This window comes from Bactrocera latifrons, unplaced genomic scaffold (assembly GCF_001853355.1).
Source record: "Bactrocera latifrons isolate USDA-ARS-PBARC rearing strain unplaced genomic scaffold, ASM185335v1 scaffold_5, whole genome shotgun sequence".
Taxonomy (NCBI): Eukaryota; Metazoa; Arthropoda; class Insecta; order Diptera; family Tephritidae; genus Bactrocera; species Bactrocera latifrons.
The window spans coordinates 429,048-456,197 of NW_017537156.1; the positions used below are offsets into that span (position 1 = coordinate 429,048).

Sequence of the window (27,150 nt, forward strand, 5' to 3'; positions counted from 1 at the left end):
CCATTTTCATTTCGGTGTGACATATTTTTGGTGGATGTTAACAACGCCCAAAATTCCATAATGTATGTGAGTACCTGTGAGTTATACGAAACTATAATTTTAGCGGCAGAAAAACTGACTCCGACTGCTAACATACTTATTCTCTGTTTGCAAGTGTGTGTGTGTGTGTGTTCGGGAGTATGTTGAACTTTTCGAAAACATTTAAGACCTGCAGCACGTTCTCCCTTATATTTATGTTATAGATATAGAGGCAATTGTTGCTACACTAGCGCGCTGTGCCCCAATGAGCCGGCATAGCAGACGCGCTGAAGATCTGATAAAAGCGCAAGAGCGAAGCGTTCAAAATTTCAGTCGAGGACAACAAAAAACGCAGGAACGAATTACAGAGGTAAACATAATAATTACAGTGCCACATTCAATTGAGCGCGCATGAGGTAAAAATACAAAAAAATCGCTTATCAAGCGATCTTCAATGCGATCAGGCTCGGCGAGGTGGCCGCGCTGCCTCTTCCTGCCTTCGCAAGGCAAGTGAACGGCGAACGGGAAGCACACACAATTGTGCGCGCAAATTTCTTTGAGTGCCGTGGCAAATTAGAAGCCAAAACTTAGAACTTGTGTGGCAAACGGCAATCAAGTTGGCAATAACAACAACAGCAACAGAAGCGGGTGAGGCTGAATTATGCGTGCGCAATTAAATAGCAAAGCACATACAAACACTCACGCTTTCAAAGCACTCGCGCAGATGCCGGCTGTGATTACACGCGCCGCCGTTGCCGCCGCGGCAAACAGTCAGCGCGCTGGCCGACCGAACGCCGGGTCGTTTGGCTGATGAAGCGTCTCCAATTTTTGACATCTTTATTTAGAGGCGCGCTTGCCGCGCACAAACACACATACACACACACATGCTCGCATTCGGATGTAAGTGCTTTATTCGCACAGCGCCAGCAGCTAAGTACTATAAAAGCGCTCGCTTGGCCGGTGCTTACATTAAAATGTCTTCGAGCAACAAAACCGCAGCATACACGCCCACACACAGTCCACAGTCAAGCAGGTGTGCAGTAAACTTTTGGAGTACCACGTTTTCGGCAAAGGATTAATTCTGCAAAAGCATAAAAACAAAAGCAAATAAAATGTGTCGCGTCAGTGAAAGCAACAAACTTTCCGCATTAATCGTATTCTGCAGTCTGGCTTTGGCTTGCACACAAGCGGCTGTCAGCAACAACTCAGCGCGTCCAAACAATCAATACTCATCAAGCTACCAACAAAATGATGCAACCGCTGCGACTTATTTCACAAATAATCAAAATCAATATGCACAAAGCAGTGGCCTGAGCGGTGGCAATCAGCAGAATTACCAACCACAACAACAGCAACAGCAGGATGTTGTTAAGGAAAAAGATGTTTTGGAGCGTTTCCATCATCGCTTCCCGGATGGTAGTTATGAGTTTAGATATGAATTGACCGATGGCACTGCGCGCTATGAACGCGGTTACTTCCTTATCTACGACAAAATAAAGACCCTAGTTGTGGTCGGCTATTACTCTTATCGTCAAACTGACGGCCGTTATATTACTGTTTTCTACAATGCCGATCAAAATGGCTACAGGCAGAATCAATGTGAGTATACAAGCTACATACTATATGGATGGCAGAAGAGTGAGTAAGCTCAAAGCGAAAATTCGCAAAATTTAATATAGACGACATTTGGTATTTAATTTATTAAAGCCGGTTACTCTCCAACACTTTGACTGGAGAGATTGCAATGTATTAAAAAAATACTAACTCGTCTTTGTGAATAATTACGAATTATGTGAAATTGCAAGCTAACTTATTCGTGCTTACTCGTGCTTCAATAATTCAAATTATATTTGGCTGAAAAAACAAAAAAAGTTCATCAGCAACTAGTTTTGAACTAATTCGTTAGTAATTGATTCTGAATGTTTATAAATTATGTAACTAAAAATTTTAATTTTTAATCAACACTAAACACGCTTACCCAGTGAACTTGCAGGTAACTAGTATATCGGAAACTAGTTATCACCCAGTTCGAAAGTAGCTTAATCGGTATATATACCCGTAAAAAATTGTATCTACCAAAACACATTTTTTCTTTATGCTCATATTATAAATACTTAACTTGCTAGGACCAAAAGTAACTAGTTCCACAAAAACGAGTTATCAACCAATTCAAATCAGCCAATTCAGATGTAAGTTTATTTTTTACAAATTCGCTTTATTTCAAATTAATATAATATTATCTACAAAGGTGTAACTGGTCCGAAAAAAACTAATGGGGGCCTAGTAAGTTTTGATTAAATTTCAATTTAAGTAATTATAAACAAATTTTTATTTAATCGTTCAGCACTCTTAAATAGTACGTATAAAAAAAAAATTATACATTTTAGTGGGCATTTAAATCAATATTTTTCAATATTTAAAATTTTTATAAACAAAACCTATACAAGTGTACAGAAAGAAGCTAGTCCTGGGTTAGTGGATTTCTATTTTTTTTATTTAAATAATTATAAATTTAATCTATAAAATTTATAACTTATCCGAGATAAACTAGTTTTGAACTAGTTTGTATTTATCATTTTTTTTCAAAATTCAAAATGTTAAAAAAAAAATCATATTTAATTATTTTATGAGCAAAATCTATAAATATATGTCTGGCCCGAAAGAAACTATTTTGGGTTAGTCGATTTTTTGTTTAATTCAAATAATTATAGATTTATATATAAATTTATAACTTATCTGAGAGAAACTAGTTGTGAAATTGTTTACACTTTTATTTATTTTTTCAATTCAATATGTCATAAACATATTTGAATTTTATTCTTTTTTAAACAAAATCTATAAATTTATGTCTGGTCCAAAGCTGACTAGTTGTGGTCTAGTTTATTTTTATAATTTTTGATTTCTTAAAATAATTAGAGGCATAAACTATAAATTTTTAACTTGCCTGAAAGAAACTAGTTGTGGACTAGTTAATATTTTTTATTGTGTTTTTTTTTTCAATTCAAAAATTATAAAGAAACTCCTATTTAATCACTCAACTTTCTTGAATGGCATAAAAAATCATTGTATATGATATTTCAAGTTATAGATATTTTAATTATTTTTTAAATTTCCAAATCGCTCAAAAATTTTTTAATAACAAAATTACCCGAAAAGATCCCAAATATTTGAAAACTATTAAATTCTCAAAGTAACTGTATATATTGAGTAAGTTATTAACAAATTTCTCCTTTTTTCACATCATGTTACAGCCATCACTCCACAAGTCTACCCGAATTTGCCGCGTTCAATCGAAGTGCCACAACTCCAGGAAAATGTCGATTATAACACAGACAGGCCGAACAAAGGACGCCAGTAATTTTAAGTTTTGCAGCACTTAACTTAAAATTCAAAAATCCACAAAGCAACAGTATTTTCTTAAATATAAACAAAACAAACGAATACAAATATGTAATATACAGTGTTTACTTGAAACGTAATAAATTTTAAATTCGATACCGTTTCGGTTTCCAGCAAATGAGTCAATTTCAATTAAGACCCACATATGCTAATTAAGCACCGCATTTTAGCGTTATCATTTCGCCATAAAGCGTTACACGAGTTCTGTCAGTGTTATCAAAATTCACTTGTTGTTTTTACATATAAGAAGTAAAGCTTTCAGCGCTGATTGATTTTTTCTTAATTCTTACATAATGGCTTAGCGGCGTACCGGTTTGATTGCCGTAAATTATTTCAATACATTAGGTTTTGATTTTGATTATTCAATATAGAGTTTAAAGCGAGCCTTTTCCATTTAATTTCATAACGCACAGGTGCTTTTGTAATTATTTTTACAGCATTAGACCGTATACTAAGAAAGAGAGCTTAACAAATTTGCAAAAAATCACACTTACATGTTTCTAGAGTTTCGATGATGTGATGAGTTAGGAACAGCCTCAAGCTTTTATTTATAATAAAATAAATTAGATGAAACCGATTTATTGAAGAAGGCACACTTCTCTATTATTAGGACTTTAGAAAACTAAATTTGAAAGAAAAAAGAATTGAGCTGTATATCTGAAATTTGTATCCCCATTTGTGAGCTTCTGACTGAAGAAACTACTGAATACACTAGCAAATAAGACTTGTATGTTCTTAAAACAAGATGAGTGTGTGAATACCAATGTTTTCATTAAACTGTCCATACCTTCCCTATTACCTTTCTATTCGTCGATTTTTTAGATCTGCTTTCCACAGCTCAGGAAAGACACCTGGCCTGAGTCTGTGTTTAAATATTAATTGCAACCTTGAAAAAACTGTATACAAAGGTAGTTGAAAAAATCACCACGAATTGTCAGTAAATGAGCCTCTAAATAAGGTTAGTAGTAGTAGAGTATAATTTTATTTAATTCTCTGTTAAAGAATATAATTCGAGGCAGTGATACATAATCTTTCAACAAGATGTCCCAAAAAGATGACAGTCAGCCGCATACTATTTTCTTGGGAGGACTTGTTGTTTAAATTATACGAATTTCAGATAAACATAATAACGCGTTTTTCAATAAGAGCACTATAAAAACGGCTTGGGATATCAATTAAATTATTTATTTTACTACATTATATTCGCCACGGGCTCCCTTCTAGAAGTCCAGACGATGAACACAATTTTCGACGGTTTTCAAACATAAATCGGCCGATACTACTGCAATTTCACGTTCGATATTCGTACGAAGTTCATCAATCGTCGCTGGCTTGTTGGCATATACCGTAAGCTTGTCGTAGCGTTCATCAAATAGTGTAACGGCGTCAAGTCGCACGACCGAGACGGCCAATTGACTGGGCAATTTCGTGAGACAACACTTTGAAAAAACTTGGTTTCAATAATTCGATTGCGCCATTTGCTGTGTGGCTTGTGGTGCCGTCCTGATGGAACCAGGTAAATTGCAATAATTTCAACTCGTTGTTGTGGTATATCTATCCATGATTAAGTGGCAAACTTTACTGAAGAGAAATGTCAAAAGAGCGGGAAAAACATTTGTAGCGTCCCTATTGAAAAATCCATTACAACTAATCTTAAGTCAATGCTACTCCGGCCAAAGTAGTGTGTTCGAATGGAGGATAGAAACGAAGCAACTTCGATATAAAAAGCTCCGTTAGATGATAAGTAGGTTTCACTTTGCCTTGGCGGCCGTTGGTGTTTAGAAGCGTGGCACTCCACTCACTTAGGGTTTTAAAGACTAATAAAGGCGAATAAAATAATTTTTGTACCAAGCCCCTTCTGAATCTAATTAAAAATAGCATTTATGGAATCTTGATGATCTTCACAAATAAAAGTAAATGAATGAAAAAGAGACTAATTACTACCATTGAAAATCGATACTTAAATCGTAGCTTTTAATTTAAATCTTGGCAGGTGAACTTTTTTTGGTAAACATTGTAATTGATCAACTTCAATATTAACCTAGCTTAAAGATTAATGTCCCCTAGTTACTTTTCAAAAGAAACAAAATTAATGGGTTTAAAAACTGTTAATTATTCAATAAATCGGCACATGTTAGAATTAGGTATAATATCTCACAAAATCGGTTCGAACTGTAATACTGTTTGTTTCAACAACTTCACTCCTCCAAGGCTTTACACTGATGCACACTTGAGCAAGGTTGTACTGCAAATAAATCCAAATAAAAAGAGGCGAGTTTGATTCACGATTGTCCGCATGCTACTGAACAACTTTAATTTTGAAAAGAGAAAACAACTCACCTCCAACAATCCGGTAGCCCCTCTCATCGGCAATATAATGAATTATGTTGAATTTATTTTTCTTTGGATCGACCGGCACCGAGTAGTAACCGGACTGCACATAAATTATATCCTTACCAATATGCTTCTTCGTTATCTTCTTGTAATCGGACAAGCCGTTGCTCAGACGCAGTCTTTGGCGAAAAGATAATCATTTCATTTTTTATTTGGATGTAAACAGATATCGCGCACTTACTTGTATTCGTTAATGCCTTTATCGGAAATGATTTGGTAATTCTCCAACACGGTAACATCGTCACCGCCACCACCGGGTTTGTGGTAGCTTGGCGTGGTTGTGGTAGTGGGACGTTGGGTCGTAGTGGGCCGTGCGGTAGTTGGTCGTGGATAATGTGGCAGCGGTGGCAACTGACTTATTGGGTATTGTGGATAATGTGGTGGTTTCGGAGGTGGTGTGGGATACTGTGGATATGTAGGATATTGGGGCGGTCGTGGGCGTACAGTTGTAGGCCGAGTTGGTGGTTTTGTTGTTGGGTAATATGGTGGATAATATGTTGGTCTTATTGTCGGCGGTGGAGGTGGTGGAAATATGCCGACTGGGGGCCATACCTCCTGTTCCTCATCGGGGTCCTCGTCATCGTGTAGTGGAAAAGCAGTGACTTGGTCCTCATAGTACGATAGATAATCGTGGTAGGCATCGTAATCTTCCATTTTCGCACCATTTTCTTCGACTTGGTGAACTGCAGCGTACTCTGAGGCAAGCGGAAACTGAGCTGATTGCACGCCAGCAATGCCAACTACAGCTGATTGAGTATTGAATGCTGCGTGTGGGTCTCTATTGGACTCTGGCACGGCGCCAATTTGCTGTTGGTCGACTGATGAGTCGGCCACAACTCCATGTATGGAGTTAAACGGTGCGTGGTGTGTGGCCCAAGCAGCTACTTGCTCTTGAAACGTTGACGGGCGGTTGGGCTTTTGCTCCACGTTAGGTATAGCCTGTATACCGGCACTCAGCAATGTCGTAAGTATCAAAAATTTTAAAATCATTTTTGTTTTCCTTTTTTCAAGATATTTTGTGTTTTCTTTCCTTTAGAATGATATCGAACACCAAGTGTCTTTCGCGTGCGCTCCGTGTAACTGTTGTTTGTTGAAAGATCCTCGGTGTCTTGGCGTTGCCGTCTTTATACACTACACTCACTGCCAAGTTCTTAAGACTTCTTTATATACCCACATATCTAACCATCGACAGCACCTTTGCAAAGCCCATATACATGCCTGCATACATACACACTTAACTGCAAAAACAATTAAATAAAATAATTGCAGATTTTGTTTACGATCCACGCATATTGCATATCTTTAAGATTTTAAGTAGTCAGCGGCCCGGTGTGCATTTGCATATATGTATGTGTGTGTGCCATGATTTGTATTTGCAGTACATTTCCTACCCCAAAATCAACAAAAATTATTTAAATTAAATAAGTCGAACTCCGTCAGCCGGTTCGGCCCATTTCACACAACTTCGGGATTTGGCGTTTCCTTAACGACCCTTTTCATTCTTCTTTCACGCAGGCACACACACACACACACATACGGAGATTGTATTTATTTCAATGGTTTGTTCAATCTCTTGCAATTTTCTTGCCATCATAAAATTTACTGTTGAAGGCATTCTTATTTTTGGCGATTGTTCATTTGTGTTGCTTGCTTTGGTTGTTTGATCAAATCTGTTGCCAGTTAAGATTCGACTAATTAAAATGTGTCAAAAGGGATTCGAGAACTTTGTTTACTTACACTCACATGTGTTGTATTTATTGCAGTTTTGAGGAGGCTCGTAAAATGACGTGCAGTGTTACCGTTAGAGCCCGTCGTTCGCAAGAGAAGTCGCGAGATGTGAGGCAATTTTATTGCATAAGTGAAAGCCGCAAAATTCTACCAATTTGTGTACCACATAATGGCCACTAAACGCCGATTATTTGGGTTGAAATATGACTCAATGGAAAAATATTTATATGGGAAGGCTCTGGTTCAGCCATGGCTACGTCCTATCTCTTTTTGTCTGCATATGTGTTTCGCTTCCCGCTTCAACTCTCGGTAGCTATTCGATCCTGCACGTGTTGTGGTCGATCGTGACGTTGCAAGGTAGGCAGTCTATTTTTTCTCCGATATCGACACGGCAGTCCTCCTCGTTGCAGCTGTTCTTTTGCATTTTCCGAAAACCAAAGATCTCGTGCAGTCCCACAGTGCCCTTATACCGATTAGTATTCTCAGAGAGCAGGAGTACAAGTCGCGTTGAAAATCGTTTGGCTGTCTGCTGCGATTGCAGCTTCTCGACGTCGTTCCTTACTTGTGTTTTTTGACGTGCGTTCTAGTACTACGCACAACAATAGTAACCAAGTCGATTAGCCTCAACCCATGTTTACTCGTAGAGGCTGAATGATGTGCCAAAAATATTTACTTTGTCCGCCCTGGCGTTAAAGTCGCCAAGCATGATTTTGACATCGTGAGCGGGGCAACTCCAAGCGCTCATAAACGACATCTTTAGTTCCATTGTTCCGTCGGGGTGTGGACTCAAACCAGCGATATGTTGCCAAGACTCGGCGAAGTAGTCTCTCTCCCTCCACGAGTCCCACACCGAATGTGCGGTCCTTCATAGGGTCACTGTAATAAATGTCACAAGCACCTACTCGCCTCTGCCCTTATCCCGTCCACCGCACTTCTTAGACGGCGATGTGATATTAGCCTTTACTCTTACAATGGCATTAGCTGAGCAGCGGATCCATTCCAATTAAGGGATTAAATCGTAATCCTTAACACGTTTGCAGCGGTCGTCATCAAAAGGCTATTTTCTTCTTTTAATTGGTGGCGGGTCCCAAACTCAGCGCACAAATCTAGGCAGGGATGCTTCGCCTTCTCACTTTAGCTCACCTTCAAACGGATAGTTTTTGGTTACCCAGAGCATTCTTGGTCTACGACCAGAAGTCATAAGCTGCTTAAGCCATAGGTAATAGAATCGTTTCTGGCCATTCCTAAGTGAATGGGGATCAGAATTTCCCCACTCCCGTGAACTTCTACTCATGGCTCCATCCTCCAAATTTGGGAATACTTTCTAATAATTTTGTTCATATTTATAAAACGTATTTGATTTAAGTGTTAAGGCTGCAGCCGTCAGGCTGTGGTTGCAGGTCTTACCATCATCCCATAATGCTATTTAAGTCGTCATTATACACTACTAACCTTTTCTTTTTACCTACTGGTAACAGCAATGTTACACTAATGAACTAATATTTCCATATTTAAAAGTCTAAAATGAAAATTTCTGTGTGTCTCCATATCTGCGTGTTTTTGAGATATCGTTTAGAACTTTTGCACACGCCCTTTTCTTCCCAGAAAAACACTCGTTGGTCGGAATCAATCCCGGACCACTATAGCATTACCATATGCCACACAAACTGATCGTTCAAAATCAAGATAAAGATCTCTATATACTCCTTTAAGCTATAAAAATAAGGAATCAAAGCTTCGGTTCAGCCGAAGGTAACGTTCTTTCTTGTCTTTTACTTTGTCCATTGTCATTCTAGGTTCCCAGTAAAAATTGCAAAAGAGCATTCATTTCCAGCCGAACTAATCACTCCCTTACTCCGTCATAAATAACTACCAGTGAAGTAATCACATTATTATATAACATATATGTATGTTTAAGTTACTTAAATATTACCAATAATACTTTTGCACGCTCTTAAAAGCTCATCTCTTGTAAAATGCCAAATGCACTTGTTGATGAACGCAATCGTGACAGTTTATTACCAAATTAATTACACGATCTTATCAATCACTTAAATTGTAGTCTGGACACCCAAGTAACAGAAAAAACATATGAATGCATTTGTCAGCCATAAATAGAAATCGAATGAATCAGTATTAATGGATGCTGGCAGGTGCACCAAATTAGGATTGGCTGTACGATCACAATCAAAGCACTCACTTAACCATGTAATTGAAATGACGGGCTGACTGATCCTTTAACCATCAATACAGAAAGCACTCGCAAACGTGAGCCTATAAACAACAAAGAGAAAATAAAGTTAACAGCGTAAAGACGCATCACACTTCAACTTCTTCGCACCCATGCGCTATAAAATCATCAAGAACAACATTAGAATTAACACTGTGCAGAGCCACCAAGGCACTCATAATATGCAGATGCCTAGCCCGCAGAATCTGGGGCTGCAAACCAGGCACCATCAGCTGACTGTATACCATGATCGTAAGGCCTTTTGTCACTTGTGGAGCCGTTGTTTGGGCATCGAAGATAATGCAGTCTTCGGTAGGGCTTCAACTGTTGAAGCTGCAAAGGCTCGACTATGTCTGCGCTTCAGAGGCAATGCGCACTTGCACCACCGCTGCAATTGAAGTCGTGGTTTAAATCATACCGCTGCATCTAGTGATCAAACAGGTAGTGAAACATACTATGTTGCTAGTTTCAACAGAGGGTGTTGGCAAAGGGAAGATAATGCCGTCTCAACATATGGAGGGCTTGGGGGAAGATTCACCACAGCGCTACGAAGAGGTAAACTTTACAAACAAGTTTAGAGTTACTCTTGGCAGTAAGGCCAGTGGAATGATTCAATGCTCGACCTACTACTGAGGGGCAGCACTATTCAGTGGTACACTGGCGCCTCGAAAACACCGGAAAGCATTGGAGCAAACATTGCGGAACCGCATACTAAACTATGCATACCAATGGCACGTTTTCCGAGCATCTTTCAAGCAGAAATCTTTACTATAACTTTTATTAAAATAAAATTAATTAAATTGGCGAAAATAGCAAAAAAAAAAACATTAGACAAAATCTACTTACAAGTTAGATAAGTCGAACAAAGTTATTTTTCCTCTGAATTCTACTTCAAATATAATAGAAAGTCGAATAGTACCCCAACGTTTTAAAACTTCCGCGAGGGGTTTTGACATCCAATAGACAAGCTTTGAAGTTTCTGTCGAAGGGATTTTAACCCATACCTCGTCCAGCACATCCTTGAGCATATCCTTTGAGATAAAGGTCCAATGACGAATTTTTACGTTCCGTGAATCTCATAGGGTTGGAATTAAAATGCGGTCATTCTGGTCCTGTTTGAAGTTGCTTAAGAACCACTAAGAGTCACTAAAACTAAACTTCATATGTCAGCTGTATTCTTCGGATATCCAATAAAAAATAATCCACACAATTGCTAGCTATGTTCCACGTATCATTGCTTTTCCACCACCGTTCCTCACAGTATGCATTAAGATTTCCTTTTCGAGTGCCCTGCCCGTTTTTCGCTATAAAATCTTATACCATGTTCAGACCGACACTTAATCACACGATTTCGGCTGTTGCATGGATTATCCCACTAATCTTAAAAATTTATCACGATTTCGCCATATAAAAATAACAGTTCCAAATCACTTCATTGAAATGATTTGAAACTGATCCACGCTAAATCTCTCTGTGCGACTCTGATTTTGCGCAATCTATGTACTTGTCAGCACTGGAAATCTGTTACATTATCACAGCAAATTTAGACACTATAAAGGGAAAAAAGGTAAACAAACAAATTTTTTTAAAGCAATGAATCTAATTTCACCTGAAAATCGACTTAACAAATGAAAAAATGCATCCATTATTTCTATTATATGGAAAATATTAAAAAAAAGACGGCTTTTATTTCAAAATACTATATGACAATCTTTTCTTCTGATAAGCGATGTGAACTCTTGAATGACAATAGCAGCTGTTTTTTGATCTTTCTAATGGCAGTGAGAACACTGTTGGTTGTTATGAATTGCTTAAATGTAATCTAATCTTTTAAATTTTCGGTCTGAACATGATATTGCGTTCCTTGATTCCAGATATTTGTAGCATAATCTACAGTCTCCATCCCAAGACACAAAATTTGCTCTCAACGGAAAAAATAACTTTCTGTCAAACATTCTTGGACTTGTTAAAGTGCTTTTTCGCGAAGGTATTGCATATGTACTTGCTTATTGACTAGCCATATTAATGAGCGACTGTGACTTTTCATAAAACCCTTCCTTGACCATAAAATGCTGTTATTTTTTTTTTTTTGTTTTAATTTTGCGAATGGGGTCAGTGCAGAGGTATTATTGAGCGAGTTGCACTTCCAAACCATTACTAGTTTCACGATGTTCTTGTATTTTTGGGCGCTATGAATTGACTTAGGTATTAAAGTGACGATATGTTTGGAATTTTTTTACTCTTTGTATAGAAGAATGTGTCCTTCCAATCGAGCGATTTCAGGAAATGTGTTTCATTCTTCGAAAACTTCGCTTCCAGCGCTTTCGATTTTCTAAATTTAATAACAAACTGAAAAAAAACATATTTTAAAATTGCTACTTTTACGAAAGCAAGTATAACAATAACTTTCCTACATTATGGTGTCAGAGTTCCATTGCTGAAAATGTTGTACGATTATTCAATAAACTAGTAATAAAGTATTTCAAGTGCTTATGGCCTAAAATTTACTACATTCATAAATTTTATTTTTTCATAAAAGCAAGCTTTTTCTTGCTTATGTTATTAGATTCGTTCAAGAGTGAGTTTCCCACTATAAAGAATTATTTTATTTTATGATGGACGGTTCGCTACGAAAACAAACTAACTTTTTATCGACGCACTGCTTTAACGACGCAACTCTTTTTACAGTATTACTCGCCGTAGAGAATGCAGTACAGAACCGGACATGAAAATCTGAGTATCGGCGAAAATTTGAACTACCAAACCACAACCAAAACTAAAATTTAAAAACAAGACTTATTCATACATATAATATCTGAAATTTTATAATTAATTTTTTATCATCAGTATTTTATTTACTAAGCGAAATCTAACAAATCCGTATTGTATTAGATGTGAAGAAGTGAAATTTCACTCAATAAAGAAATATTGATATAAAGAGAAATCGCCCGAAAAAACACAACTTTATCCGCACCTAAGTAGTGCATTATTTAAAACACTATAAATGAGATCGTTAAGTAAAGATCAGATGCGCTTTTTCCAATTAGCCGGGTATGCTTATGGACATGTCCTCCCAAGGGATATGCGATAACTCAATTTACCCTTCAAAGCCCTAAGTTTGCTTATTTTACAGACTTACTCGAATTAGTTTATTTTTACATTTCAATACAATTTTCACACATAAATACCCTTATGTATAAAATATTTTCAATCATAAAGTAGCCAAGCATGTTTTAAAGGATAATTAAATATAATAAATACCATTCATGTATGTTTAAACTGTAATTTCTATTAGAACACATTTAACATTCTTTGTTTAAAACATTGTTATAGTTACATAGTTGGCAACGCGACATATACTTATACTCTGGCAATTCCGCGAAATAAGTCTACTAAATGTCAAACAACACAAATAAAATTGCCAAACGTCAAACATTCGCGTCTCGCTTCGATGTCGGATTTTTCATACGCGTTTATCCATAGATTTAGTGATATTTAAACAAACACAAATCGTGGAACTATATTTCCCGCCCGCATTGTGATAAAAGTACAAGGAAGCGGCGTTAATTGAGATTGCATTGTGTATTAATAAAAAATATAAAAGTGAAATCTCTCCTTAAAGAGCGCGAGGTGCGGCAATTTAGCGGCCGAACAGTTTCAATTGTGTTAGTGCGTTTTTTTTTGCGTCTGCTGCTTTGCTACCAGTGACCGTTGTCTGCAGCTTGTCGGTCGCCGTACTCGTACTTTAGCACTTTGGGGCGGTGAACGAAAAATCGATTGTGGCGCTGACTGTTGGCTTTTTAGTTTGTTAGCCCAACTGCTACTATTGTCCGTCTGTAAGTGCATCTGCCTCTCGAGCAGGCCTCTTCTAGCGGTTTCCGTGTCTATTTTTCAATCATTACGAAAGGTGTGTAAACTTGTGACAATAAAAAACGAGACAAAGTGAAAAAAATAATATGTAACATGCTGTAGTTCTAAAAAATAAAACTTACTTATCGCCGTTGTTGAGTTCAAATGCGGAAAGCGTTTTTTTTTTTATCTTTCACTCCCAAAAAAACGTCATAGCTGTCAAGATACTGGACCTTCTTATATTTGATAAGGTTTGTACTTAGTTGATTAGTGATATAGTATTCATAACTACATATTTATTATAGTATAAACAGTAACTCCAAACACGTCCGTCATATTTAAAACCGTCGGGCTATCGGGAATCAGCGATTCGTAGCGCGTATGAGAAAAGTTAAAAATCATCATATTGTATATTGAACAACCGCAATTTGTAAAGGCAAATGTTGTTTTCTCAAAAAACAAACTAAAAGGTATCTAAAAAATTACTAAATTTTTAGTTTATTATACAAACTACCGAACGATGATTAAGTCATGTGAAACACAACTTTTTATTTTATTTATGTGCATATGTATGTACATATATTGGTGCCGGAAAATGTACAACGTTCATCTACCTGACTTTGACTTTGCTTTTGCTATAACAGACGTAATTCATATCCATACATACATACATATGTACACAACGTTCTCAGTTTTATATTCGTTACACATTGTACTGTGATCGGTCAATGCCAGGTTTTTACAGGTTACTTTCTTTAATTTGTATAATTATATCTTATAAATACATACATACATACATATATGTAAATACAGGAAAGCTTTTCTGTATTAGATAAAAATATAATATATTAAAAAATAATGTGAACTTAGGTAATAAAACCTATTGTTATGCACTTTTAATTGACTAAAAATTATTAAATTTGCCCTGTACTGGTTTCAATAGTTTTTTTTTGTAAAAATCGCTTTTTTAATCAATAAGTAGATAAAGTACTCATGACTGCTTTACGCAGGCGAAAATGTGGAGGATTATAAAATAAACAATGATTAATTTATTTGAATAGTAGTATGACAAATGCTTCAATACATATGCAACCTTCGCAAGGTTGTTTAAAAGCACATTCTAACAAAATATTTCCTTTGTTATTGTGTTAAACTGCAATTAGCAGCTAATTGGTAAATGTGCTTCACATAAATAATACATAAAATGTGTTGTCATATACAGTGCTGTGCAATTATCAGCTGCTGAGATACGTGTGTACTCTGTTATCAGTTAAATAATTCCAGCGCATTTCAATCATAGTGTTAACGATATCATCGCACAACCTTATGGATCTACATAGATGTCCAAATTTGCTTGCATGTTCATGATGATGTACGAAACGCTAAATTATGGCAATTATTTCATTAAAAAGTGTGATACTTATTTTATCAATGAACTAGAAATTGAGTAGAATTGTTTTAAGGTGTTTGGAAAACCTACCGTAGCTGAATTGAAGTTGAACGTTAGATAAGAAAAAGATTTGTGCGCTTTGTGTCCCACAGGTATTAAATGACGACTGAAAAGTAAATGAATTTTTTTATGAAATGTGTCATACAAACAGCTGTACCCGATGTACTGAAGAACATACCCATAAATGCCATAAAATAAAACTATGAATAAATAATAACTTTCAAAGGTGATTTATGTTACATTTTATTCTATATCGAAAAAGTTCGGTTATTTTTAGGATTAACCACTCATATTATTTTCATAACTGAAAAGATTTCACATTATAAAGTAGGAAAAAACTTATGTTACACCCATGAAATGCCGCTTTTTGATGACAAAAGCGCGGATACAGCTTATCTTTCCCTAATTAATGTATTATATTGTGTTTACTTTGTTGTTGCCATGCTTAAATTCCCTTCAAGTTTACGTTAATAATGGAATAAAATTTCTGTTATTGTACTCTTGCGATTGGATTTCGAAAGTCATAATTCTTATCATATGACTCCTCTCTGCAGTGCTATAGCACTTACTTTCCGGTGCAAACAGGGTGAGTCATTCAACTGTATGCGTGCGGTTGCTTGCACATACATTTATAAGGAGCTGCGTTCTATATTTATATATGTCTGCATCAATTGAAATAACAAAAGCAAAAGTTGGTAGTTGTGATTCATATGTGATTATCATTTAAAAGTTTTATTATAAATATATATTTAAAAAGCGTCATAATGCCTATTAATATGCACATACATACATATATACATGCATACATATCTGTTATGCGTGTGTTGATTGATAACAAGCCCGACGTAGACTGTTCTGTTTGTATGTGTATCGTCTGCTTACGAATTTTCAATTGTTTATAAAATTTTTTTTGATGACTCATACCCATCTCTTGACCGATGCTACGGCTGCTACTATGCCGGTCTCTTTCGACCAATTCAGCGATTTTATGGCAATTTTCGACGACATCCCTTCCGAAGCGTGGTGCATCTTCGACGACCTCTACACCAGAACGAAAACGTTGAAACCATCGTTGTGCAGTGGAAATGGAAAATGTATCGGGTCCATCAAAACTGCACACATTTTATTGGCGGCTTGAGATGCATTTTTGACTTTATCGTAGTAGTACTGTAAAATATGCCGTATTTTCTCTTTATTTTGCTACATGTTTGCGACGCTATAACTCATGAATGACTTAAAAGAAACAACAATCAATCAAACACGTGTTAGCGCGTGAAATGAGCTTTCCAAAAAGGTATACCATGACCCGATGCGACGAATAAAACTAGAACTACGCGCTCTCAGCGGCAAGTAGCAAAAATACTGCAAGACTTTTTTGACCTAATATAATAATAACATAATATAATAATAAACAGATGTATGAAGATACTTGTTTATATACTTATATTGTATGGTTGTAAAAATATAGTTTTGAGAATGTAATCCATAATACAAGCTGATCGTTTAAAATGAAGTTCTTTTAAGGAAGACTTTTTTTGTCAAAATATCTTCACGAAATTTTTTGTTGATTGGGGTAAAAGCCAACGCTACAATGTTCGAACACATTGATCAGATCGCAGCTCTATAGCATATAAAAGTCATACAAACTTAGCGAACGTAATCGATTTCTTATATTCAATTTTTTTCTCAGGTTCTTCTCAGATATTTTTTATATGTTACATTACTTATAATCAGCCGTGATGTAGCTCAAATCCGATCCCAAAGCGTCAACATACATGCACATGTACTTGTTGTATATATTTGCCTACTTCCATATTCACTTTTCAAATTTTCAATGTACTCAGTTTAGCAGCAAGCCTGACCTGGTCTGTTTTTGATAGGCGTACGTTGAACTTGAAATAAACCTGTGCCAGTGCTGGCAATGAGCAACGATCACCGCAGCCGCAGCACAGCAAAAATATTAAAAAACTTGGGCGGCGTTTCCCCGTACGATCTCTTCGCTAATACTCACATACTATACATATACTATAGATCTATCTAAGTATATAGTTCTGCTGTATTTTCGTTATTTGCTTTTGAATTTAATTCTTGATCTCTAGTATCAATACCCACTGTTATTGTTATTGTAAAATTGGGGTCTGGTGTGAAAATTCAAAAGAATTATAATCAAATTTTCGACATGTACTATAGATTGAAATCGCATGCCAACAAGGTTTTCCGCACAGTTGTACTTATGCGCTTGTGTACTTAACATACTTAATGCGGGGAAACTTACGTAGATACATATGTACATATGTATGTATATGGGTACACCTGTATTGGTTAACATGCCTTTGTGTTTACGTTTATTTTGCGATTGTATGCCAGAGGTGCTCATCTTTTGTGTGGTATCAATATACATACATACATATGTACGTATAGAAATGTGTATATTAGGATGGATCGCTCGCACAGTAGAATTTTAAATAAATTTCGATTATAGAGATTTGAGCATTAATAAAAGCAAAAATATTAATTTTTTTTTATAATTTTTGATTATACGTAATTCGTTTCATAAAAAGAAGAAAACGCTAATAAGCTATAATGCCCTGCAGGATTAAAGAGGATTACGTACTAGGACCTGCTTTTAATCGTTCAGTACGTATTACAGCTACGTTTGTACATATGTACATATATGCGTATATGCTACAGTGATCCGATAAGTACAATTTGTTCAGAGAATGTATCAAATTTCGTAATGACTAAATCTATTCAGCTAGTCACTGATAGGGTTATTGTTGTTGTTGTAGCGACCGAAAATATACCTCAAGTCATTTTGAGACATGGTACCGATTTAACAGTACTTGGCTGGATAAAAATCTGGGTCCCTTCCTGTAATTTAGACCCGACTGTCGTGGGAACGGCACTGATAGGGTTCCCATATACTGTTGCAATCGTTTAGAAAAATATATAATATTTTATTGGTTAAGAATAAATTATCCAACCTATTTGTTCTTCCAGGCTCTTGCAATGGATTCTCATAAAAAATAATCATTTTTAATTAAAACGTCACTTTTTTATTCCACTTTAATGTTTTAAGGTATGTAGTATATATGTACATAGTAAACGCAAATGCCAGACATTTATCAAAAATGAAATTTGTATATGGCACGAGCGCCACCGTTGGCGATTCGCGTGTAGCCATTTAAAGCGCACCACACATATTGACCTTACAATTAATGTGAACCTTTAAATAATATTCGCGTTTTTTCCTCCACCACAAGCATATTTCAAATATAAATGCTGACTAAGTTCTATATAACTATTGCTTGATGCTACAAAAACTTGCACTCTAACATCAATGATAAAAATATTAGAGACAGACAATACGCACCAAACTATGCTAACAACAACCTATTTATTAAAATTTCAAGGCTTCCAAATTAGCTTAATTTTTAGGTTACAATTTCAGAATGAACCTTAGCCCCTTTTATGGAACTTATGGACAGCAGCTAAGCACTCTACATTTGAAAGTATAACAAATTTATTACTTTCACATGTCGCTAATTGCACTTGAAGCTGGAGTGCTACTATAATTATCCATATCCACAAAAACAAGTTTGCCGGTTCAATAAACAAATAAAATCGCTTGTTTGGATTGTGTATTAATGTTAATCTGACTGTAATTTGAAAATATGTACATACATACGTATGTAAAATATACATTTATCAGCTGCTCACATGTGTATGTATGGTATACCTGTACAGCTGCGATCGAATTTACGTTCTACGAACGCGCTGTTGCCAAAAAATAAAAGCGAACCGCTGAAAATGAATGACACGTTTCGTAAATATCGAGTTATCGAACTGAAATTCTATATTTCACCTCTATATAGCAGTTTGTTATAACGGGTTAGCAAAAACATTATACTTAATATAACATATCCAACATACAAGAAGCGCCCCTTACATCTAAATGAAACATTATTTTCGCATTCAATTGAACGTTTTCTTGCCACAGTTCGAATGATCCGAAACAAGTCAAATATGCTCCGTTTTGTTCTATAATTTGTTGGTAATGTCATAATACCACTCTTCTAGAGCCATAGAGCTGCACAGATAGTAATAAATTAGTGCTGGGTCCGGACTATAAGGTGGAGGCATAGTTTAGCCGCACACATACAACGCGTTACAGGTTATCAAAGAACATTTCACTATATATGAAGGGTGATCCATTTCGAGGTTCCCTACTTTTTGTGTGTGAGAAGTGGTGCCGTCTTGTTGAAACTGAATGTCACCGAGCTTCAATTTCAATTTCAAGCATCAAATATTCAGTTATCATGGCGAAACGTCGATCTTTTTCGACAAAAACGAAAATGTCGATCTTCTTCGAACTTTACAACAGCCCATAGAGTGAAGCGATGTCACTTGAGAGGATCGAGCGACTTTAGTTCTTGCATAAGTTTATTTTGTACGCTTTCACTCTAAGATCTCGACGTAAAATGCGTCAAGTCGTTTTCCATACGTGGACGTGGCCTATTCGATCGAATATTATCCAATAATGAATGTAGTTTCTCAAAATGGGTGATGGTGTTGCTAATTATGGAAATAGGCCGACCAAAAATAACATGACAGCTTGAAAAAAGTACTTCTTATTTTTATCTACACTGCAACCCTGACTAGATTCCTCTATGGGGCGAACTATATTTTTTTCATATGTCGCCGGCAGTCTGATTTCCAAACATTTTGAGTGCTCCTACGTGGGCTTTTTAGCTTTAGTGCTTAAACTGGTTAGCAACACTAAAAAGTCAAGTTATCTATCAGTTGGAATAGTTTACGTATTATGATTAATATACATATGTAGGTGCTTCTGTGATCTCATTATCAGGAGTGTTTCAAAAAAGTAGTTTTATCACCTGTGAGTTACGTGCATGCTAAGGTTTTTTTTTTTTTTTTTGTTTTGTTTTTTATTTAGAAACTTTGAACAGCAGTAAAACAACCCACATGATTAAAAGCTCTAAATCTTATCACCTGAAACATTAGGTCTGCACTTAAAGTTATGATTACTGCGTTTCGTTACGTTATCTGTTTATTTGCTTTTATTAACGTAATAATAATTTTTTCCCGACGGTGTCATTCGTTTGCACTTGATAGAAAAAGGTAGGATCACAACGGTGTTCCATAAAGTCATTGTAGTTTACGCAAACTCCTTTTTTATACATACGTACATTGCATTTGTCTAAAGATAAGTGTCAAATAGTTGTAGCATGTAATATAATTCGCTGAGCTTTTGTTGTACGTACCTCGTTTATGTAGCACTACTCTGTCGCCCTAAATGAACATAACCTATTTATGATATCATACCAACGAATAGTAATATATTTTAGTATAGTAGGATTTTTAAAGAACGAAATATAAATACAAATGTAAGTACTTTGCACTAAATTCTTTGCAATTATTTCCTTGTTTTTTTGCTGTTATTTTGATTTATGGTACGATTGATCAAGACCAAGATTGACAGTGTTCTGTTATGTTTTTATATATAAGTTGTCATTCACTGTATTTGTTCTTGACTTGACACTTTGTTGATTAAAATACTGATTTTTTTAGTATTATTTTACAACATTTCTTAAGTGCCTTTGGAAAAATATAGTATATAGTTACGGACCATCCGCACTGATTATCGCAGTACTGTACTGATTTTGAAGCACCTGTTCTGCGTTTTTCTTCTTTTTTTTTGTGAAAATGGCAAAAGTGTTCTGTTTTTTCCGAACGTACTGTTTTTTGTTCTGAAATTTAGCACCAAGCAGCTTAAAAAGTTTCTGCTACTGTACAGCCCTTTAATGATTAAGGTATTATCAATATTAAATTGTCATCCCTGATGTGAACAGCTGATTGCGGGTTTGAATTATTTTGCTTTCCGTAATGTTCTATTGACAAACAACTAGGTAAGTTTTATTGCCAGTAGTGTTAAAAACTTAAATTGGGAAGAAATCTTTTGTTTTAGCTTTACAAAATGAGTCCTTCCCGCAGAAAATGCGTTTTTAATAAACAACGACAAGAAGAATACACCCTCATAAAGGAAATTAACAGCGGTACAGTGAAATGTACAAAATGTTTTGCAGTTTTCTCTATTGCCAATGCAGGTAAACACGATGTGCTGCGCCATTTACAATCTCAGAAACATCGAAAAGCCGATATTGCAGCTTCTAGCAGCAAAACCGTGATGAGCTTCGTAAGGACACGTACAATAGACGATCAGCGAAGAAAAAGCAGCGTAAATGAAGGCACCTGAACATATCACACTGTGCAGCATAATTTTTCATTTCGTTCCAATGACTGCACATCGAAAATCATTAAAAGATATTTTGACGAAAATTATTCATCAGCTCGCACCAAGTGTGAATCTATTGTTTGTAATGTATTAGCACCACATGCATTGCAACTGGTGAAAGCTGACTTTAATGCTATCAATTTTAATGCCGTTTTTTCCGACTGCTCAAATCATGGAAGTATGATAGTGTGTCCTGTTCTTGTGTGCAATTAAAAATATTGGAAGTAAATGATCTCTGTGGTGAATCGTCAGATATACTCACAAATTATATTTTTGATCTCATGAAAAAGTTTGCATTAAGTGAGAAGTTACTTGCTCTTTGTGCAGATAACACTAATTGTAACTTTGGAGAAGCTGCAAGACGCGGGAAAAATAATATTTTCCACAAATTGGCAGTATCCACTGCCAGCGCCCTTATTGGCGTAAACTCTGCTGCTCACATTGTTAATAATTGCATACAAAGTTCAATAGAGTGTCTTCCGGCGGATATTGAAGTCATTGTCATTAAAATATACTCTTACTTTTATATATACACCGGTTAGAGTAGAGCATTTAAAAGAAATTTGTGAAAATGTTGATGTCGAATATAAAAAAATGCTAGGCTTTAGTAAAACAAGATGGCCAGCTATAGAATGGGTCTTAAAACTTTTCAAACCACTAAAAAATATTTTTTAGAACAGCCTCACTGCCCAAGCCTCTTAAAAACTTTTTTTGAAAACGCAACCTTAGAAATGTGACTTTTATTTACTCATTGTCAAGCATCTCTTTTTCATAATTACATAATGCAGATTGAATCGCAGAATATTTGCATGTTAGAAGTTGCCTTGCTAATACAGAAACTTAAATTAAAAATCAGGGAACGCAGAGATGCAAGTTTAGTACCTCTCCTGATGAAGAACTTCATGTCAGAGTTTGAAAAAGCAGGAACTGGAAACTTAAGAGAAATTAAAGATCACGTTAAAAACTTTTATAATAATTGTGTTGATTATATAAACCAGTGGGATCATGCATTTAAAGAGGTTTAGGTAATAGAATGGATTCTTCTGCGCACAGTGCCATCTTGGGATGAGGTTGAAAAAACTTTAGTGTATATTATGGAAACGAGAAACAACAGTAATATTAATGACAGTGAATTGTTTGATGAATTCACCTGCGTTAAAAGTTATGTAACTCCAGATAAACTTATTCCATGGGAGGAAAATGAAAAGCCAATTGACCAAAAATGGATTGAAATTTTTCAACATTTAAAAAAACAATATGTACCTTATCAAAATATATGTAAAATAGTCGAATTTAATTTGTGTTTACCGGGCTCAAATGCTCCAACAAAAAGGGAATTTTCCATTTTAAATAATATATGGACAAATGAAAAATCGCAAATGAAAACTGAAATTGAGACTGTGAAGTAAATTTTAGTTACTAAGTGCAATTATGAAATGAACTGCATAGAGTTTAAAAATTTCTTACAAAACGAAGAAAATCTTATTACAAAATGTAGCTGCAATAGAAACTGAAAGCAAGTTCTTGTATGAAAAACTTTTTTATTTTACAAGATATCTTTACGAAATTCGGCATGACATTGCCCAAGGCAACGCTATAATCTCCCTAAAAAAGTTTTCAGATCAGCTCATTATCGATAGCTATATGTTATAGCTCTCATACACACTAATCGATCAAAGCACAGCCCTTGGATGGGTTCTTATCTATTTGTGAAGGGTATTATAACGCGTGTGCAGCCGAAATTAACGTTATTTCTGTTTTGCTTTTATTATGTCATCCGAAAAGCCTTTCGCCTTTTGTTGTTTCTTGTAATATTTTTGGCACTAAAAATCGGCGTTAGTGCAATTTCTCTCAATCTTGTGTTCTTAGGAAGTTATTTAATATCAATTACCTCTCAGATAAAAAAAAAAACATATAAAGAGAACTTTCACACGATAAAAGGCCTTAATCTACATACAAGTATATAACGCATTTCTGCACACTCTTATATGAGTTTTTATATTACGATTGGAAAAACCAGCCTAATGTTTGGGCTTTAAAATTAATTATATTTTAAGCCCTTACTAATTAGTGTGTCTGTGGCTAATTAAGCTGATAAATTCATACTTTTATTATGACACATTGGTTATTCGACTCGCCGACTTTTACAATTGCCAATATGCCGCAATATATAATATAAAATTTCAAGGCATCGGTTTTCGTTGCAAGAAATGTGTCAACATCGCGTTTCCCACATGCGAAGCTCCGCTGTTTTTATGGATTCTTAATTTGGTCATGCGTATGCGCCTATACTTACATACTGGACGTACATATGTATGTATGTATTAGTGGCTATGTGTTGGTATGCTGGCAATTCATTTGCCAAGCACCTCAAAGGGAGCAATTTTTTACTTCTCTTCGTTCACAATAAATATGTACACTTGAACTTGACATTGCCTTGGTGTACATATGTATATTGCATATAAATGTATGTATGTACAACTTGTACATAAATTACCATATTTACAACTAAGCGTGTATCCATAAAATTCCAACAGTGTAAAAGCGAGTTTATTTGCATAATTGCGCATAGCATAAGCTTTGCGTAAGAAAAACGATCGCCAGAGAATTATTGTATTACGGTTAAAAATTTATTGAACTACGAAGGCATGCGGTAGCAAGAATTTTATTTATAGATTCGCGAAAATATTCATTTAGGTTTAGGCACACATTCAAACATACCTTCATACACACATACTTATATTTACATATGTACATATGTAGAGTATTGGTTGATGCACGGTGTAGCCACTATGCATTGTGTTTAGGGCTGCGCTTCATCTCAGTTGTGAAATAAAAAGCTGAATGATTATTTTGATGTCACGTGTATTTTTCCATCGCATGTAATTTTTGGAGGATGGAGTCATGTGTTTTTTACTCTTATCCCAAACAGTTGATGGATGATTTTTTTATGACCGATTATTTATTATTACTTTTAGATACGCATATTTATTTTTTAGTGCAACGATCTCTATTATAAGTTTTCTATTTAAATTTGTTTTATACCAACGGGAGATCCAAGTAGAGGACTTTTTCAAAGCCTTTTTTGACAGATCACCCATGAGCCATGTCCAGCTCTCATTTTATTTTTGTTTGGTATTGTTTGGCGTTTAATTATGGAACAACGTGTACAAATCGCTCAACTTCATTACGAAAATTCACGTTCTGTTCGCTCCACTTTTGGTCCATATGATTGACCTACTGAGCGTACTATTCGCACGCGTACATCATCACCCATCTTGAGACCCCAGCATTCATTATTGGATAGACCTCGTCCATCACACGGTGAAGAAAATATAGCAGCTAAGAGTGTACACGAAGACCGTGGAGAGTCGTTTCGGCGCCGTTCGTAGCAACTCGAACTGACTTAAATTGAAATCGTACAAAATACAGCTTGTGCAAAAACTGAATCCGCTCGCCCTTCCCAAGCGACATCGCTGGTCTGGTATGAAATTCCATTTTTATATGAATTTGCTTAGGGAGCCTTCTAATTGTCAGATTCACAGAAAGCCTAGCAAATTTAACATCAAAACTCGTTTAGTTGGCAACGCCAACCTTGGTTGCCCAGCTAAGTTTATTCTCGACACACAGGTGCTTTTCGCCAACCTTCATACCATAACAACTAATCTTCAAGGAATGTATTTAAAGCCCGGAAAGAAATATCCTTAAGCATATAGAAAATTTGTCAATATTTTCTGTGTTGCGCAATACCATATGTTAGAGCCACGCTGCGTGCCTCGCATACATAATGCCTCCACTTCGATACAATTTCTATATTCTCATAATACATACATATATTATGTATGTACATATACTATACTATGTGATGGGGTTCACCTGCAGTGATTGAAATCAATTAATATTTTATTTTCGTACACATGTATGTGTGTATTGTACGTGTTTTATATAATACAATGGAACTTGAAGTAATTAAGGCAACGAATGCACGCGATCACTGACTTTGACTACTTGTAATTTTTCCACTGATTATTTCCTATGAGCTCTTGTGTAACTAGTTCTGAATGTGTAGTCTGTATGTAGGTGTATACATATGTCTGTACATTTGTTAATACTTCGAAGAACGCTTGTAATATTGAAAGCAATAATGCAATTAATTTACTATTATTTTTATTATTATTTTTAATAGGAATAATTATTTCTCCCGAACTTTGCTCTATTAGATAGATGCATTGTGCCGCTGGATTATAAAAATAATAGAACTATTATACTTTTCTGTAAAATATTTTCTTCGCAAATATTCTTTGATTGTGTAAATTTATTATGTCGGCTTCTAGTTTATTCATTAAAAACAGAAAAATCTAACAGTTATAAATAGCACGGAGTTACAAAATAATTCGTCGAGTCTTTTGGCGGACTTACCTAACATTTTTGTAGGTTTCGAACCACACTTCCGTCTACAATCTAGCTGTTTTAAGTATTTAACATCGAATTGGCGTGATATCCTACGTACATTCCTTCCTTGGCGTAATTTCCTCTTGAACCCACTTGATAGATGAACTTTTCGATTTCTTAGATTTTTGTTTTCATATATACGGTGGTTTCATTGCCGTAGATCTCAGTTCATGAATTTGATCTCAATTTTTTAAATATATATTATTACTTATACTTTAATTAAAAGTCTTTTAAAAGGTGATCCATTTCGAGCTTCTTTAAGCCTTACATATCTTTACAGTCCAATCGACCGGGCCAAAACATGAAATTATCAGCTCACCGAAGTGTTCTCTCAATATGGCCCTGTCTTGTTGAAACCAAATGTCGCTTAGATCATGTCAATTTCAGGCATCAAATAGCTCTCAGCGGCTACGGCTGCTATATTTTCTTCACTGTAATAATGAATGCTGGGTCTACAGATGGGTTATGATATTGCGAATATTACGCTCAGTAGGCCGATTATGTTGACCATATTTAACGGTCTGTAAACATTGTTCAGGCGTAAGATTTTTCATGATGAAATGCCAAACAATACTGAGCAAAAATAGCATGACAGCTTGACATGACTCACTCGTGAGCTGTCAAAAAAAGCTATTGAATGAAGAATCTCTAAGGAAGGATCACTCTTTATAAGCATTTCTGTTATATTTTTCCAGTTGACAATCTCTTTCTAAGCACCATCTGCAATCAGCCCATCAACGTAGATACCTTTCTTCCATCACTGTTGGTAGTACCGCTCAGCTTTTGGCTCACTATAAGTTTCTAAATTATGCGAAAATTAAACCAGACGGATCCATATTGCGGAAATACTTCAACTTGATACTAACATTTGCTTTTTGACTCCGAAAGTTTGTCACCGTATATTTCGCACAATTTCTTCATAATACTTTTGCATACTGAACTTCAGAAAATTTATACAAATGTAAGGATTTTGTTTTAATCGTTCCACGTCTAATCCTTTGACACATTGCCTTATCATTCCTAATTTGACCAAGTAATGCAAGCATAGTATTTTTTGAGAAAATAATTTGGTGTTCCATCCCCATTTCTTCCACTCTACATTCATCATTGTCTCTGAGGGCATACGAACTACTATACTTTTGAAACGGAAACGAGATTTGAGTAAAGCAGGAGATTTTGTGGCCTGTGAATCTAGATAGCTTCACGTTTGAATTTTTATTAAAGCTGAAGGTGTGAATCACGAAAAGTTTATATCCGCGAAAAAGGTTCACGGCCCCTAATCATCGTTGGAAATATTAATTTTATTGCTAACAAGCC

At 35.6% G+C, this 27,150-nt stretch overlaps 3 protein-coding genes across 4 annotated transcripts in view; 2 read left to right on the forward strand and 1 right to left on the reverse strand.

Annotated features, from left to right (window-relative positions):
• The first annotated feature begins 981 nt into the window (after positions 1–981).
• Positions 982–3,535, forward strand: LOC108973679 (endocuticle structural glycoprotein SgAbd-2). Its single transcript, XM_018941086.1, has 2 exons — positions 982–1,617; positions 3,270–3,535. The coding sequence occupies exons 1-2, from the start codon at positions 1,131–1,133 to the stop codon at positions 3,374–3,376; spliced, it is 594 nt and encodes a 197-aa protein (XP_018796631.1). The 5' UTR covers positions 982–1,130; the 3' UTR covers positions 3,377–3,535.
• A 2,004-nt stretch (positions 3,536–5,539) lies between these two features.
• Positions 5,540–6,879, reverse strand: LOC108973682 (leukocyte receptor cluster member 8 homolog). The gene is made up of 3 exons (XM_018941089.1): positions 5,993–6,879; positions 5,758–5,930; positions 5,540–5,662 (listed from the first exon to the last, which is right to left on the reverse strand). The coding sequence occupies exons 1-3, from the start codon at positions 6,799–6,801 to the stop codon at positions 5,616–5,618; spliced, it is 1,029 nt and encodes a 342-aa protein (XP_018796634.1). The 5' UTR covers positions 6,802–6,879; the 3' UTR covers positions 5,540–5,615.
• A 6,323-nt stretch (positions 6,880–13,202) lies between these two features.
• The window catches only part of LOC108973750 (beta-1,4-mannosyltransferase egh), a 28,129-nt gene continuing 14,181 nt past the window's right edge, over positions 13,203–27,150 (forward strand). Inside the window, exons 1-2 of one of the 2 annotated variants that reach the window (XM_018941220.1) lie at positions 13,203–13,869; positions 13,924–14,088. The gene's annotated coding sequence lies outside the window, so the exon portion shown is untranslated. The remainder of the gene's footprint in view (positions 13,870–13,923; positions 14,089–27,150) is intronic. The other variant, XM_018941219.1, reaches the window with a different exon arrangement.